Source organism: Amblyraja radiata, chromosome 29 (assembly GCF_010909765.2).
Source record: "Amblyraja radiata isolate CabotCenter1 chromosome 29, sAmbRad1.1.pri, whole genome shotgun sequence".
Lineage (NCBI taxonomy): Eukaryota > Metazoa > Chordata > Chondrichthyes > Rajiformes > Rajidae > Amblyraja > Amblyraja radiata.
The window spans coordinates 34,091,261-34,108,354 of NC_045984.1; the positions used below are offsets into that span (position 1 = coordinate 34,091,261).

The 17,094-nt window shown below is 46.3% G+C and overlaps 1 protein-coding gene across 4 annotated transcripts in view; it reads left to right on the plus strand.

Moving 5' to 3' along the window:
* sema6b (semaphorin 6B) overlaps positions 1 to 17,094 on the plus strand; it is a 328,957-nt gene that overhangs the window by 167,076 nt on the left and 144,787 nt on the right. For all 4 annotated transcript variants that reach the window (XM_033047265.1, XM_033047264.1, XM_033047266.1 and 1 more), the window contains one exon: positions 9,867 to 9,927. In XM_033047265.1, the coding sequence (XP_032903156.1) occupies positions 9,867 to 9,927 (61 nt within the window). The remainder of the gene's footprint in view (positions 1 to 9,866; positions 9,928 to 17,094) is intronic.

The following is a 17,094-nucleotide window of genomic DNA, read 5'->3' on the forward strand; positions in this document are numbered from 1 at the left end:
CGTTGAGTCCTGATGTTTGCCAATGGCTGCTGTGCATATACTGAGGGTTACACACCACACACATCTCATCGGCCTGAGCAGGCATGCCTCACCCCATCAGCATGGACAAGTGAGTCTGAAGAAAGGTCTCGACCTGAAGCGTCACCTATCCATGTTCTCCACAGATGCTGCCTGACCCGCTGAGTTACTCCAGCACTCTGTGAAACGTCACCTATCCATGTTCTCCACAGATGCTGCCTGACCCGCTGAGTTACTCCAGCACTCTGTGTCTATCTTCAATGTATCACAGGTCTGTCAGAGGTTCAAGGTTGTCAGTAGATATCCTTGACCAGATCGTGCCAGCTTTTCCAGACCCACTCGCTGTCCGATTCCCAATCCTACACTCCCTCTCCAGTGTGGAGTCTCATTTGGGTCACTTTTCCAGCCTCACATTGTCCCACGTTCTGGCTCATTAGTGTCCACATCTAGGTTTGGATCACCTGTGCCTTGGTTGGGCAGTCCTGGTCATCTACGTGTGTGTGTGTGTGTGTGCGTGCGTGTGTGTGTGTGTGTGTGTGTGTGTGTGTGTGTGTGTGTGTGTATGCGTGCGTGCGTGCGTGTGTGTGTGTGTGTCTGTCTGTCTGTCTGTCTGTCTGTCTCTGTCTGTGTGTGAGTGCGTGTGCGTGTGCATGAGCGTGTGTGTGTTCGCACGGGTGGGTGCGTGCATGTACGTGTGTGTGTGTGTGTGTGTGCACATGTAAGTGTGTGTGTGCGTGTGTGTGTGCGCGCGTGTGTGTGTCTGTCTGTGTGCGTGTGTGAGTGCGTGTGCGTGTGCATGAGCGTGTGTGTGTTAGCATGTGTAAGTGTGTGCGTGCGTGTACGTGTGTGTGTGAGTGTGTGTGCGCATGTAAGTGTGTGCGTGCGTGTGTGTGCGCGCGCGTGTGTGTGTGTGCGCGTGCGTGTGTGTGCGTGTGCATGTGTGTGTGTGAGTGAGTGTGTGCGTTTGTGTGTGAGTGTGTGCGTGTGTGTGTGTGCTTGCGTGTGTGTGTGTGTTCATGTGTGTGAGTGTGCGCGTGCGTGCGTGTGTGTGTGTGTGTGCGTGTGTGTGTGCGTGCGTGTGTGTGTGTGCGCGTGCGTGTGTGTGTGTGTGCGCGTGTGTGCGTGTGCGTGTGTGTGTGTGTGTGTGTGTGTGTGTGCGTGCGTGCGTGCGCGCGTGCGTACGCGTGTGCGTGTGCGCGTATGCGTGTGCGTGTGTGTGTGCGTGCGTGTGTGTGCGTGTGTGCGCGTGTGTGCGCGTGTGTGCGCGTGTGTGTGTGTGTGTGTGTGTGTGTGTGTGTGTGTGTGTATGATCGATATAAACAGTGTGGGTTTGCTATTTCTGGACCTTGTAGATGACTGAATTGAAATCAATGCTTACACGAAGTAGTATCATATACGGCATAATCAGTGTGTGGATAAAGGTCATACTGCATTGCCAAACTAATCTATAAAAATGCTTCATTAACGGGGCATTTTACTTTGGTAATAGATTTGTTGTTGTGCTGGCAATTATAGCTCCTACATTGCTAATTGGCAGTAAATGGTGAAAGCCAGGCTCCAGTCAGGAGCGAGGACTTTTCCCTGGGCCTTATTTATGCCTCATTTCTTGCAGTGGGGCCGAGAGAATGCAATTACTGGAGGAGAGACTGTCTCCATGCACACCTTGCTTAAAACTAGATGAAGTCTCTTCCTCTAACAGGGTGAGCCAAACGCAATACTCCAACTATGGCCTCACCAAGGTCTTTTACAGCAATAACATAACATCCAACCTCCTACACACTACCCTGAATGGGTAGGAAGGAACTGCAGATGCTGGTTTACATCGAAGAAAGACACAAAATGCAGGAGTAAATCAGTGGGACGGACATGCAGCATCACTGGACAGAAGACCAATAAACCTATTCATTCATTAAACTTATTCATGATTGAATGGCGGAGTGGACTCGATGGGCCAAATGGCCTAATTCTACTCCTATAATTTGTGAACGTGAATTTATCTGCACTAAACTCATGAACCATTCATTCTCCCACTAGCCCAACTGTTCAAGGTCCTGCTGTCGTGAGTGGTGAGACATGCCAACTATGAGATGTAAACTGGGCATGTTATGAATTGGCCTCTAAGCTGCATCAGTATCAAAAAACTGTGAACCCTGCCAAATACTCATTGCTCAACAACCATGGAGTAATCAGCATTCTTGTTAAATATGATACATATCCCTTGTCTCATAACTTCTTGTTTGTCACCCACTTTTCCTCCGTTAAAAGTAAATACTTGACTCTATTTGTTTACGTCTGCCAGCTTCAAAAGACTTTGCTCAGACATTATTTGAAATGAAGTAACGGCCAAACTATGGCCTTTGAATTTTTACGGATCCTTAGCTTTCTGAGATAACGATCAGCCTGGAATCTGCAAGTCCATTTACACTTTCTTTTTGATGCAAGGACATGAAAAAAAATCACACAATTTGTGCATTTAGGCCGTCACTATTGTACTGGAGCGATCGGGCAGAAAGTTCATGGTAAAAGTTCTAAATTATTAGCTTGTGTTCTCGCAACACAATGGACAAGGAAGGTTTAATCATTCATGTGTGATCAATGTGAACTCAGTAAGAGTTTAATCCTTACCAGCCCAAAGCAGGTCAGATCCTCCAGTCTCTTCACTAATAGCCTTTGTATTTCCTGTAAATGAAAAACAAAAGGTTATTAATCATGAGCAAGTCAAAGTGAAGTCACATATCCTCTGGAGTTTTACAGCATTTGAAGTGCTGTGATGCCTGGAGCTGCACTGATCAGTTAGTTGATAAAAGTGTCAGAGTCTGTCCGGGAATTAACCATGCAGGAAGGTCACAAGTTTATACCCTGGTCTCTCGTGTGTAGGAAGGAACTGCAGATTCTGGATTATAATGTCTGAAGAAGGGTCCCGACATGAAATGTCCCCTATTCCTTCTCTCCAGAGATGCTGCCTGAGCCGCTGAGTTACTCCAGCACTCTGTGTCTATCTCTGGTCCATCATGTTAGTTTGATCACCACTTTGATCCATCCCTTGTGTCCATCTACCAATACTGGCCATTGAACATGGACACATAGACATCACCAAGTGCACATGAGGCAGGGACTGTTACAACAGCAGTAAGTCCAGCAGAAGGTGCAATGTGGTCTAGCTCTCCTTATTGTCACTGGTTGTAGAGTCACGGAGAGAGAGACTGGATGGAAACTGTTCCTTCAGCTCACAGAATCCGTGCCAACCACAAACTTACACAAATGCCACATGATTAATATTCTCCCCACATTCTAATCATGTCCCCCCTGATTCTACCACTCATCCCCACACTGGGCACAAGTTACAGAGGCTATGTAACCCACCACCTCCCTCACCTAGAGGAAACCCAAACATTCCTGGAGAAAACTCCACACAGGCAACACCTAAGGTCAGTATTGAAGCCAGATATCTGAAGCTGAGACCAGCAGTTCCACTAAATGCCCCCACACTGCTGCCCGAGTCTTACAGCTGCCACTTTGTCCTGCTGTTAATCTGCTGAATCGGTCCAAATGTGGTTTTGTATTTTCCATCTCTCTAAATGAAAAACAAATTGTTATTAATGATGAACAAGTCAAAGTGAAGCCTCATGTCCTCTGGAGTTTGACCACACTCAAACTATCTTTAATCAGACATTGTCAGACTTTATCTTGCGTTGAATGTTATTCCCTTTATCCTGTAAATGTGCACTGTGGAGCTGGATTATAATCATGCATAGTCTTTAAACTGACTGGATAGCACGCACAAAAAAATATTTTTATTGCTCCTCGGTACACGTGACAATAAGAAACAAAACGAAACATTTCAAGTGCTGTTACACCTGAGGGATCTGCTCAGCCTTCCTCCTGTCCACTCCAAAGACGTACAGGTTTATAGGTTAATTGGCTTGGTAAATGTAAACATTGTCCCTAGTGAGTGTAGGATAGTGTTAATATGCTGGCATGGCTGGTCAGCGCAGACCCGGTGGGCTGAAGAACCTGTTTCCGCGCTGTATCTCTAAACTAAACTAAACTAAGCCCAATGCCAAGGACTCCACCTCATGCCAGTCACGTTGTAGTGGCCTTTGCTGCACTGACGGAATTAGGCCGTTCGGCCCATCAAGTTTACTCCGCCATTCAATCATGGCTGATCTATCTCTTCCCCCCCCCCCCGATCCCCATTCTCCTGCCTTTTCCCCAAAACCCCTGACACCCGCACTAATCAAGAATTCCTGACAAAATCTGCATGAACTCAGGCATTTAGCCCCCATGGTGAGACTGTGGGTCAGTGGCGGCTGTCTGTTGCCTCCCAAATAGACACAAAGTACTGGAGTAACTCAGCGGGTCAGGCAGCATCTGTGGAGAACATGGATAGGTGACGTTTCACAGAGTGCTGGAGTAACTCAGCGGGTCAGGCAGCATCTGTGGAGAACATGGATAGGTGACGTTTCAGATTGAGCCTGAAGAAGGGTCTCGACCCGAATTGTCACCCATTCCTTCTCTCCAGAGATGCTGCCTGTCTCGCTGAGTTACTCCAGCATTTTGTGTCTGTCTTTGGCAGGGGATTTTGGTTGCATGGACAGCATTCTACAAGTGGGCAAACTTGTGAATGAAGTGGCTTTGTACATTGACCTTTCTCCAATGTCTGGAAATGACCACTGGAGCTGGTGGTTTATATAAACGTCAGTGGTTGAATCAGGATGATTGGCTGCTGAATATTCATCATGAGACACATCTTCAAACGTTGACGGTGGCTTTTGTCGAGTGGTGAACAAAACTGAGGCGGGCAGTTCGACATTCCTCATTGACAGCGGCCACCTGGTCTACTGGGGCCCGGTCACTCACGGGTGAATTGTTTTTCCAAGAGAGGTGGTCCATTCATCAGCAAACCTGCTGTAGACATATTGTACCATCAGCTCCTGGTATAACATATGAACCATGCAAGTACCCAAGATCTAACGTTATATGTTAATATCAGCAATGTGGGTTGTGGGCCAGTGTTATTCAACAGTAAGTGGACAGTCAGAACCATTTTGCCAGTGTGGATATGTCCAACAATAGAGGGCATCGCCATAGGTTGAGAGAGGGGGACAAAGTTTAATGGAGATGAGTGAGGCAATTTATTTTACACAGAGGGTGGTGGAGGCAGATACCATAGTGGAGTACAAGAGGCTTTTAAACAGGCACGTGGAAGTGCAGGGAATGGAAGGATATGGATCACGTGCAGGCTGATGAGACATGTTTAACTTGGCGTCATGTTCAGCAGACATTGTGGGCTGAAGGGCCTGTGAAATGTTCGAGGAGTGAGCAATCATAGTAGATTATTGAATTGGTGTTTATAATGTGAGAGTAGACAGAGTACAAATATATTAGTTAGATATGAAGAAGCTAAGGTCATCATTTATTCAGTACAAACTCTTAGAGGAAATTGGTCAGATTACAGAGAGAACTTCCATTGATAAAGTTGCCTTCTATATCCTCAGGACAATTAAAGCACAATTCACAACAGAATTAGTTTGCAGACAAGCATGGAATCTAATTTGTACAGATCAGTGAGAAATGTTCAGATGAAAGAGCCATTTAGCCTGGTGGCATTGTCGAAACATAGAAACATAAAAACTTGAAAATAGGTGCAGGAATAGGCTATTCGGCCCTTCGAGCCTGCACCACCATTCAATATGATCATGGCTGATCATTAGATTTGGATTAGATTAGATTAGATTAGATTAGATCCTTTATTTGTCATTCAGACCTTTCGGTCTGAACGAAATGTCGTTGCCTGCATGTAATAATAAACAACAAAACACACAATAAACACAAATTAACATCCACCACAGTGAGTTCACCAGGCGCCTCCTCACTGTGATGGAGGCAAAAGTCTTAAAGTTACTGTCTCTTCCCTCCTCATTCTCCCTCTGCGCTGAGGCGATATGTTGTTACCCCACCGGGCGATGGTAGTCAGTCCCGCGGCTCAACCGAGCTCCGCGAACGGGCCGGTTCAAGCTCCGCGGCCCGGGGTGGTCGAATCAGTTCAGCGGACGCAGCTGTTGCCGCGGGAGCTCCGGAAAACAGGCACTAACCTGTGACCTGCGAGCTCCCGATGATGTCGTCATTCAGAATCAGTACCTCGTTCCTGCTTTTTCCCCATATCCCTTGATTCCGTTATCCCTTAGAGCTATATCTAACTCCACTTGAAAACATCCAGTGAATTGGCCTTCACTGCCTTCTGTGGCAGAGAATTCCGCAGATTCACAACTCTGTTTTTCCTCATCTCAGTCCTAAATGGCTGACCTCTTATTCTTAAACTGTGACCCCTGGTTCTGGACTCCCCCACATCGGGAAATTATTTCCTGTATCTAGCCTGTCCAATCGTGTATGGGCTGGGGCACTGGGTGGAATGACCGCTGTCCTCCCATTAGCTGCACGGGACGTGTATGTTCACTTGAGCCGACTGATAGTTTCATGCTTTATCCAAATAAAGCTGCACCGGCAGTCGAGTAATGAAGTGTGTAGGTCACAGCTTAAGGCGTTAACCCTGCAGGAGCTTGACTCCAGGATGAGACTGCAGGCAAGGTCAACGTTGTGTACATCTGAATTATCAGCAAGGGACAACAAAGGCAGTTCCTGGAGAGGACGGTATTGATTGAAAAATGTAGGTTGATTTTCACAGATGTTAAACTGAAAACTAAGCCGATTGTCCCATGACCAGTTGTGGAGGTGAGAGGTCACATCGCTGGCGTGAAGAAGACCATGAGACTGGTCATGCAAAAGTGATGCAGATCCATACTGGTGTGAGTGTGAGTGTGAGTGTTGGTGTGAGTGTGAATATTGGTGTGAGTGTGAGTGTTGGTGTGAGTGTGAGTGTTGGCGTGAGTGTGAGTGTTGGCGTGAGTGTGAGTGTGAGTGTTGGCGTGAGTGTGAGTGTTGGCGTGAGTGTGAGTGTGAGTGTTGGCGTGAGTGTTGGTGTTGGTGTGAGTGTGAGTGCTGGTGTGAGTGTGTGAGAATGAGTACTGGTGTGAGTGTGAATATTGGTGTGAGTGTTGGCGTGAGTGTGAGTGTTGGCGTGAGTGTGAGTGTTGGTGTGAGTGTGAATATTGGTGTGAGTGTGAGCGTGTGTGAGTGTGAGTGCTGGTGTGAGTGTGTGAGAATGAGTACTGGTGTGAGTGTGTGTGCTGGTGTGAGTGTGAGTGCTGGTGTGAGTGTGTGTGAGTGTGAGTGTTGGTGTGAGCCAGATCTTGGACACGATATCCAGCACAGCTGAATCTGCCAAAGTCATTTGTTTAAAAAAGAACTGCAGATGCTGGAAAAATCGAAGGTAGACAAAAATGCTGGAGAAAGTCAGCAGGTGAGGCAGCATCTATGGAGCGAAGGGTCTCGACCCGAAACGTCGCCTATTCCTTCTCTCCATAGATGTTGCCTCACCTGCTGAGTTTCTCCAGCATTTTTGATTACCTGCCAAAAATCATTTAGTCGTCTCATTGAACTGTCTATTGGAGGCTCCTCGATGTAAACCTGGTGTTAAATGGAATGCTGCGCTGGCTGGAAATTAATGCCCAGAACTCTCTGTGGAGTTCAAGTCCGTAGTTTAATATATAGAGATCAATTCAAAATTGCTTAGCTGACTCAGTCAGGTTGTTAAGCAGTTGCATGGTTTGATGTTTGCTTCATTCTGGGGGTATATTAGCTGGAAAACCAGCGACTACTAAGAGCCGACCTGACCTCACTAAGTGGCCATGGTTTCATGAGGCCAACGTACAAATCATTGGGTCCTTTGCTTCCTATGTGCACCTTGCTCAGGGAACAGGCTGGCCAGCAGGAGCTGCCATGACCATCACGTGCAGCTTCAGACCGGCAGCAATCTAGGGCTCAGATACAAAGGAGAGGGTTTGGGGAACACACAGCCACTCTCATACCTGTGCTCATGCACCACCATGGGGGTGTGACTCAAGTGCCTACATCCCCATTGGCAGTGGTATCAGCAAAGGTGTGCCACTGCTACAGTAGGGTGTGTAACAGGGTCATTGTGAGCCACCACATTGTTGGACCCTTCCTCTGAACCACAGACTTTAGCTCAGCTGGAGTACACAGCAGATACTTAACGTGTTGCTGCCACTAATACTACAGCTGAATATCGAGGAGATTACAACCAGTGATGGATGTCATAGCTCTCACTTAGTTGGGGAATGTGTACAGGAGGTTTTGCATCAGCTCTGATCTATCTGATGTATCCATTCTTTCAGAATCAGGGGATATGGGGAGAAAGCAGGAACGGGGTACTGATTTTGGATGGTCAGCCATGATCATATTGAATGGCGGTGCTGGCTCGAAGGGCTGAATGGCCTACTCCTGTGCTATTTCCTATGTAATAGGAAATCCAAGCTCGATCCTGGAGTTTCATCCACGGGTTTATGGAGGAATTGCAGCCAATGCTGTTTCAATATAGTCAAAGTCAACAAAATGCTGCAATCTTACTAAATATGTCAGAATTCAAACTGGGCTTAAGTTGTCATGAATTAATGGAACCCACCTGGGCTTTAATAACAGTACGACTGTATCACAACACTGTGGGGGTTCTAATGTGATATCTACTTTGCCAACAAAACAGATATAAAGAAACAGGTAGCACCTGTCACCCCAGGACACATTTCTTAAAGTGCTCTCTGCGGATCCAAATTAAAAGTTACATTTATTTATGCTGTATCTAAACATTCAGCGCCAGAGATGAAGCAGATGTATGTGCACATTGAAAGGGGTCTAATGTCAAAAACGTGGAGATGGTGGGGTCTTAGAATGAGCCTGAGTTAGGGATGAGCAATGTTGGGGAGAAGAGCTGGTTCTTCATTCGAGATCAGATCATGGACTATCTGACCTGCGAGCTCCCGATGAGAACACGGTGTGATCTTTATTCTGCATCGAATCGTGCTGCACTCCACCTGGGATGATGGAGGAGACACTTGGTAATCAATATCGATTGGAAACTGAACTGATATTGATGAAGCTCATTTCACACAAAAACCATGCAATAGCCAATGTGAACATTGAAGCCATCTACCTGAACTTCTCAACCTACAGTAATTGTTCAAAACTGAGGGACCAGAATACGCTGAGCTGGAATCTGGACAATAGACAATAGACAATAGGTGCAGGGGGAGGCCATTCGGCCCTTCGAGCCAGCACTGCCATTCAATGTGATCATGGCTGATCATCCCCAATCAGTACCCCGTTCCTGCCTTCTCCTCATATCCCCTGACTCTGCTATCTTTAAGAGCTCTATCTAACTCTCTCTTGGAAGTATCCAGAGAATCTGCCTCCACTGCCTTCTGAGGCAGAGAATTACACAGATTCACGACACTCTGGGTGAAAATGTTTTTCCTTATCTCCGTTCTAAATGGCCGACCCCTTATTCTTAAACTGTGGCCCCTACGCAACCTAAATCCATCCCTATCTGAGAAACAGCGGACTTACATATTCCTGGAACAGCAGTCCATGAAAAAGCAGAATGTTCTGGGGAGCAGTAGAGAAAATGCATGTGTTGGGACCAATGAAGGAGATACGATACAATACGATAGAACTTTATTCATCCCAGGAGGGAAATTGATCGATGTTCAGTTCAATTGGCCTTTGACCAGAATCCTAGTGACTATTTCAGAGTGGTGATGATACCGGAGTGCCCAGAAGCAATGTAGTAAGGATGTGATGACCAACTGTTTGGGCCAATTGAGCGCTGTGTCTTGGAACGGTTTCACACTCTCACTAATGCAGCAGCAGTAATCAAGATGTAAATATTGTATTAGTTGCTGGGCCAGTTACTAAGGTTCTTGTTTCGTTCACAGGGATCACCTTTACAGTGTGGATCTGGATGCACCAGCGACAGACGAGATGGTTTATAATACAGTAAGTGCAGAATCAACTTAATGAACAGCTCTGTACTGGATAATGTACAAAAGTCCAATGGAACAAAAACCTTTGCTACCATGTGGGTAATCTTTAGGATGACCTGCATCCCACCTTCTGTGGTGGCCACGTCTGGTCTTGTGTTGTCGGGCCATGGATTAAAGCTACATATTCCCCTTGTTGCCGTAGTTACAGTACTGACAGTATCTTTTCCACACATCACCATTTCCTCTCATTTATATCACAAACTACTAAGGATTCAGTTCAAACATCACAGCTACATAACTGACAGTCATAGAATGATACAGCGTAGAAACAGGCCCCTAGGTCCAACTTGCCCACATTAGCCAACATGCACCAGCTACACTAGTCCACCCGCCTGCGTTTGGCCCATATCTCTCTAAACCTGTCCTATCCATGTACCTGTCCAACTGTTTCTTAAACGTTGTGATAGTCCCAGCCTCAACTACCTTCTCTGGCAGCTTGTTCCATACACCCACCACCCTTTGTGTGAAAAAGTTACCCCTCAGGTTCCTATAAAATCTTTCCCCCTTCACCTTAAACCTATGTCCTCTGGTTCTCGATTCCCCTACTCTGGGCAAGAGACTGTGTGTCTACCCGATCTAATAGAAACATAGAAAATAGGTGCAGGAGTAAGCCATTCGGCCCTTCGAGCCTGCACCGCCATTCAATATGATCATGGCTGATCATCCAACTCAGTATCCTGTACCTGCCTTCTCTCCATACCCCCTGATCCCTTTAGCCACAAGGGCCACATCTAACTCCCTCTTAAATATAGCCAATGAACTGGCCTCAACTACCTTCTGCGGGTGAGAATTCCACAGATTCACCACTCTCTGTGTGAAAAAAGTTTTCCTCATCTCGGTCCTAAAAGATTTCCCCTTTATCCTTAAACTGTGACCCCTTGATCTGGACTTCCCCAACATCGGGAACAATCTTCCTGCATCTAGCCTGTCCAACCCCTTAAGAATTTTGTACGTTTCTATAAGATCCCCCCTCAATCTGCTAAATTCTAGCGAGTACAAACCGAGTCTATCCAGTCTTTCTTCATATGAAAGTCCTGACATCCCAGGAATCTATTCCTCTGATGATCAGCTGGAGCTGTGATGTTTGGATGACCAGTGTTGGTTCCGTCCTTCCCCTTGCCCCTGGGTTCAAGGTTCACTCTCCAGATCTGGGGGATTGTTCACCATTCACCAAATAACAAAACTTCTTTATACAAAACCTCCTGGCTCTCACTAACATTACATTCTCCTGTTTGTGGTAACTAGGCTACAAACGACTCGTCTCCCCTTTGTACCCCCCAGGCATCCTCATGCCCCAGCTGGAACCACGCCCATACCCCATCTCCCCCTCCTCCCATGTCTGCCATGCATATTCCCTCATCCAGCTTCACAATGCACACCCCATATAGCCTTGTCTCACACATATTTATTTTCATCTATGAACTTTGACCAAATATCTGCCTACCAACCGCTCCCCCTCCCCCACCCACCACTCACCTGTATCCACCTATCACTTGCCTGGCTTTATCCTGTATCAAAGGTATCAAAGGTATTTTATTGTCCTCACCTCTCTTCCAGTTTCCATTCCCCCACCCCCACCATCAGGGTGAAGAAGGGTCCCAAAAGGTAATCCATGTTCTCCACAGATGCTGCCTGACCCGCTGAGTTACTCCAGCACTCTGTCTATCTTCATTCTAAATACAATTTGACACCAGAGTGAAAATCAGAATGTGTAATTTGCATAAATCCTCATTAAGGAAAACCCGTCAGTACTAACTGAAAGAGAAGTCAACGTCCACTTTTAGTTCAGAGATAGCATGTACCCAGCAAGCCCGGCTCTGTCTGTTGGTGACAGCTGTCAAAATAACAAAAATAAATTGAAGACATAATCTGTGGGATGAATGAATGGCTCTGGAGTTTGGTTTTGAACCTGGCTTTTGCTGAGTAACTGGAACGACAATGTTCGTGCGGGCTGCCAGCTCCCTCCACATCTTGCTTCATCCTTTTATGCCTCACACCCTCAGCATGGAGCAAAAGGCAAAAGGACAAAAGTTGTTTTAAAGCATCGATTCTTGACAGAAACAAATCTCTGTCACCTGCAGCTCCTGCAGTGACTGCATTACAACCACAGACAGCGTGCCAAATGGATATTGTGACCTTTAGCTTTTATGCAGCTTGATGTCTGTTGTTGACAATAGCAACTAAGCTGTCTATCTGAGGCAAGGAAGGACTTGATGGAGCTTCTGGCTGCATTCAGTTGTATCGTTATACACTTGCACACTTCCCTTGGTTATTCTGCATATACTGTATGTAGCAGTGTAACATAGATACAACACACAACATCTAGTTCATGTTTATTTTGGGCTCTGGGCTCCATTTCATTAGAAGCCAACTACTTGAGTTAAAGCGTTTGGGAGAAGAGACGAGTTTTGATGTAACGTTTGTGGGACACAGAAAGGGGAAAAAGCTAAAGAGTTTATTAACAAGATCTTCAGTGAGAAAGAATTATCAGATGGAATGAGTCTTGGTGGTATATGACTATAATACGCAGCAGAAGGTGTTTGGAGTGAAGTTAGAAAGAATGAATGTCAGAGACAACAAAGTGGACGAGGAAATGAAGGACGAGATGTTTGGAGGCTGAGCAGGTATAGTCTACCCCACAAAGCCTTACTTTCCTTAGAAAGCGGCGTGGGGTGTAAGAAGAGTGGCATCGGATTCAGGATCAGTCGGCTCAGTGGAGGGTCAAAGATGTTCAGTCCCCATGTTCCAACCACTTTAGAAAAGGACAATTATCAAGGTTTCTAGGAAGGAACTGCAGATGCTGGTTTAAACCGAAGACAGACACAGAATGCTGGAGTAACTCAGCGAGACAGGCAGCATCTGTGGAGAGAAGGAATGGGTGATGTTTCAGGTCCAGACCCTTCTTCAGACAATTCTTCTGAGGAAGGGTCTCGACCCGAAACGTCACCTATTCCATCTCTCCAGAGATGCTACCTGTCCCGCTGAGTTACTCCAGCATTCTGTGTCTATCTAGCTGCCTCATTCATCATGTTCTCTCGGTTAATAGATCATACAGCATCATTAGGGTTCATCTGAGGAAGTCAACGCCCTACCAGCTACAGAAATTCCATTTCATGTACCAGGAGGGATGTACCACCCAATGTAGGCACCACCCCTTTTGGAATGAATAGGAAGGTGATGTAAATTGGAAAGTGGAATCTATGTGACACAAAGATCCAGTTTTAATTGCCTGTGGTTTGGATATCAATGGGAATTACAAATTCTATAGTCTTGAAATTCTTTGGAAAGATTAGGAGGCTGATAATGTAACTAGTTTTCATGACTCCATAGGGAGGGAGTTAGGAATGCGTTAAAGGTAAATACCTTTGACATTTAAGACCAATGCAGGGAGCATCGCTCATTGATTCCAACACGAGAGGCAGCTGGAGACGGAAGCAAAGTCACTGCACAAGAAACTTGCTGCAGGAGTGAAAGGAACTGACCCAAACAACAAGAGCGTGGAGACTGAAAATTAAAGGAATAAGGTTATTGGGAAAAGACAATTCTATCGACCCCCTTTTAATTTTGTCGTGCTTTGCTGCCGTTCATTTGAAATCTCTTGGAACTCTGACTTCTGAAGCAGTAGCTCTAAACACAATACGAGATCATGTATTTCACACTCGGTTCAAATCAACTGTAAGAACAAAAAACAAATGAGCATGGGATTAGTTTAATGTGGGAGCCAAATGCAGGAATGCCAGGGATGGGGCACTCTGAAGCTCACAGTGATCCTTTGAAGTATGAGAATGCAAAGTGTGAATGGTGGTGATTGCTTTTGCAGGATTAACCCTCTGAGCCCTTATCTACTGTCACCTTGCAATAGTTCAGAACAGTTTGAAATTTGGTGGAATTTGGAAGACAAGGTGAGAAAATGTTATTGTCAGAATAAATCTTCAGCTTTCCATGTTTCACTCCACAGGGTGCAGACAATAGACAATTGTCCCTGTGTATATAAAGAGGCAGCTCAGAGCCTGTGTCTGATATGCAATTTTAAATCTCATGAAGTCATTTAATACATTGCCGGAACAGGCAGATCACCTATTAAATGGAAATCAAAAATATATTTTGCTGCGATATTGAGTGCACTTGTGGTAATTTTAGTCTTCAGAAATGGCATTTCGTTGGGATTTGAAGATAAATGGTCAGAATTCATGGCCGTCTGAAGGGGGGGGGGGGGGGGGGGGATGGGTGCGGTCACACCCCCCTTTTTTTCCAGAGTTAAAAAAATCCAGAGAGAAAAAAATTTAAAAATTGGGGCGCAATATTTTTTTATTCTGCACCAGGACAGAGGGAGCCTTGCCTTGGGCTCCTCAACCCTCTTGCAGCCGTACAGCCACTGGATGAATCCTGGCATTGCACTCGATGACCGAGAGGGCAGAGGCTTGTTCTTCCCCTGTTGCCGCTATCACTGCTCAATCTCCGAGTCCGGGCAGCTCACGCTGCGAAACTTGAGGGCAAGGCTTTCGAAGGCAGCGTCGGCAGCAAACTTCTCCCTGGCCAGGTTCTCGATCACCTCGGGCTTGAGTCCGCAGTGCTCGAAGAAACTGTCCAAACCCGAGCAGGCTCGGGAGAAGCGGCAGCTGAGGTCGGGATGCGAGCGCTGCAATCCGCCTTCACCAACCCGCCGCTTGTGCGGCTCCTTGGGGCGACCTGCCTCGTCTTGGGGCGCTGCCGGCGTGGTTACTTGTACACACTGAGATGCTGCTGGCCTGGCGACTGGGGAGGGGGAGAGGAAATGGGAGAGGAGGGGAGGGGAGAGGAGGGGGGAAGAGGTTAGGGGAGAGGAACAGCAGGCAGCGGGCGGCAGCGGGCGTCAACCAATGGAGGAGGGAAGGGTGGGGGTGTGTCGTCACTCGCAGGGGGCGACGACATTCGCAGCGCGAGCAAGATGGCGCAGACTTCAAAGTTTGTCAGATTTTTGAAGATTTTCATTAATAATTCGAGAAATAAAGCATGACATTTTCAGAAGGCGATTTTGGACTCCAGGGGAAAAATCTCTACGGAATATGTAAAATTTTTCGAGAAGATGTGATTATACACAAACAAACACACAGACGAACAAACACACACACATCCAAGATCAGACTTCTAGACCAAGTGGGACCCGTTGGGTCCCGTCCCCTCAACGCGCGGTTGCAGGTGGAGGGGGGTGGCCTGCGGCATCACACACACACTAACCACCCCCCCCCCCCCCCACACACACACACTAACCACCCCCCTTGATATTATATTAATATTATTCATTCGCTCCTTTTACCCCATCCTCGCCCTATCCACTCACACATAGCTCCCCTACTCGCAGGTGCATTTAGAGAGGGGGGGGGGGGTAGAGGGAGGGCAGAGAGAGAAGGGGCAGAGACAGAGAGAGAGGGGCAGAGACAGAGAGAGAGGGGAAGAGAGAGGGGGAGAGGGGGGGAGAGAGAGGGGAGGAGAGAGAGGGGCAGAGAGAGCGAGGGGGAGAGCGAGGGGGAGGGAGAGAGGAGGGGAGAGAGGGGGGAGAGAGGGGGGGAGAGAGGGGGGAGAGAGGGGGGAGAGAGAGGAGGGGGAAATGGAGAGGAAGGGGGAAATGGAGAGGAAGGGGAGAGAGGGGGGGAGAGAGGGGAGGAGAGAGAGGGGAGGGGGAGAGACTCAAGCCGAGGCGTGAGCGAGTGGGGGAGCGAGCGAGCGAGTGTCGACCAAAGGAGCGCCAGTTGGGCCGACGCAGTCTTCAGCTGTGATCTTTGGTCTTCAGTCGACAGGGCAACTTTTGAACAATGGGGGGGGGGGGGAGAGGAGGGAGAGGTGGGAGGTGACGTCAGGCACGGGAGCAGACGGCAGGCAGGCAGATCCATTGTCACTTCAACAGCGAAAAACAGGCATTTTCATTTCAAAGTTTGATTGGATTGTGAACATTTTTATTAATAACTCAAGAAATAAAGCATAACATTTTCAGGTCAGCCGATTTCGGACTCCAGGGGGTAAATCTCTACCAGAATATGTAAAAAATTTACCGTTCGTGCGTCGTTTTTTCGAGAAGATGTGAAAACACACAAACACATAAATAAATACACACACACATCCAAGATCAGAGTTTTATAGTTATAAGGATATGATTGAATCAAAGGCAAGAATTATAAATTCACCTTTCAAAAATGGTTTCACAATTCAGTAGTACTGATTTTCAGTATTCCATACTGATATTTGAGAATACATGAGGTTGTATGCAAAATACTGATTTTCAAAAATCCAGTTTCTGTGTAGTACATTCTATTGCATTTATGTGACAAATACCGATTTCCTCAACAAAATACTGATTTTCAACCATCAAAATACGGAAATGCTCGGTGAAACTCAGCAGCTCTGCAATTATTCACAATCACATTGTGTTTGAGAATTCAAAATGTGATTTGTGATCTTGTTTATAAGTCATCATGGAACTAGAATTTGTTATAATATGACAGTAAAATAGGTTAGTTTGAAAGCGATCATAGTAATGCAAATGCACCATTTAGTTTGACTTCAAGTTTCATGATGGAAATTGAAGTCGAACTAAATGTTGTAGTCACATCACTATTCCATGTTGAAATTGATGTGATGTGAAGTTGTTAGGTCAGGAGGACAATTAAAGGCGCACTGCACACACTAACACAGTCTCACAGTAACAGGCAATCAAATCAACAGAAAACATTTTCTAAAAAAGGTTTTATTTACTGCAAAAACTTACAGTATTTTACTTGCAGTTTTTACATGCTCCTTTATAACATTTTACATAACATTTTACAACAGTACAACTTGATTATTAAAACAAGGACAACTTCAATTCTTGATTTTTTTTAAATGTATACAACAATGACCCCAATCATCCCATTCTACCCACTCATTGCTCTTGACTCAACCAAAATTATTTTTTAAATATTGGTTGTAACTTTGGTGCAAAAATGCTCCAAAATAAGGCTCAGAATGCACCAGAGAGCATCTGAAACCCCAGAGCTTCCAGGGTGCCTTAAGCGGGCCCTGGTTCCCGGCCGCGAGGGATTTTGAGCTTCGTGCTCGTGATGTACGCTGCGCGCACTTATTTGACATAAAATTCTTGTAATCCTGT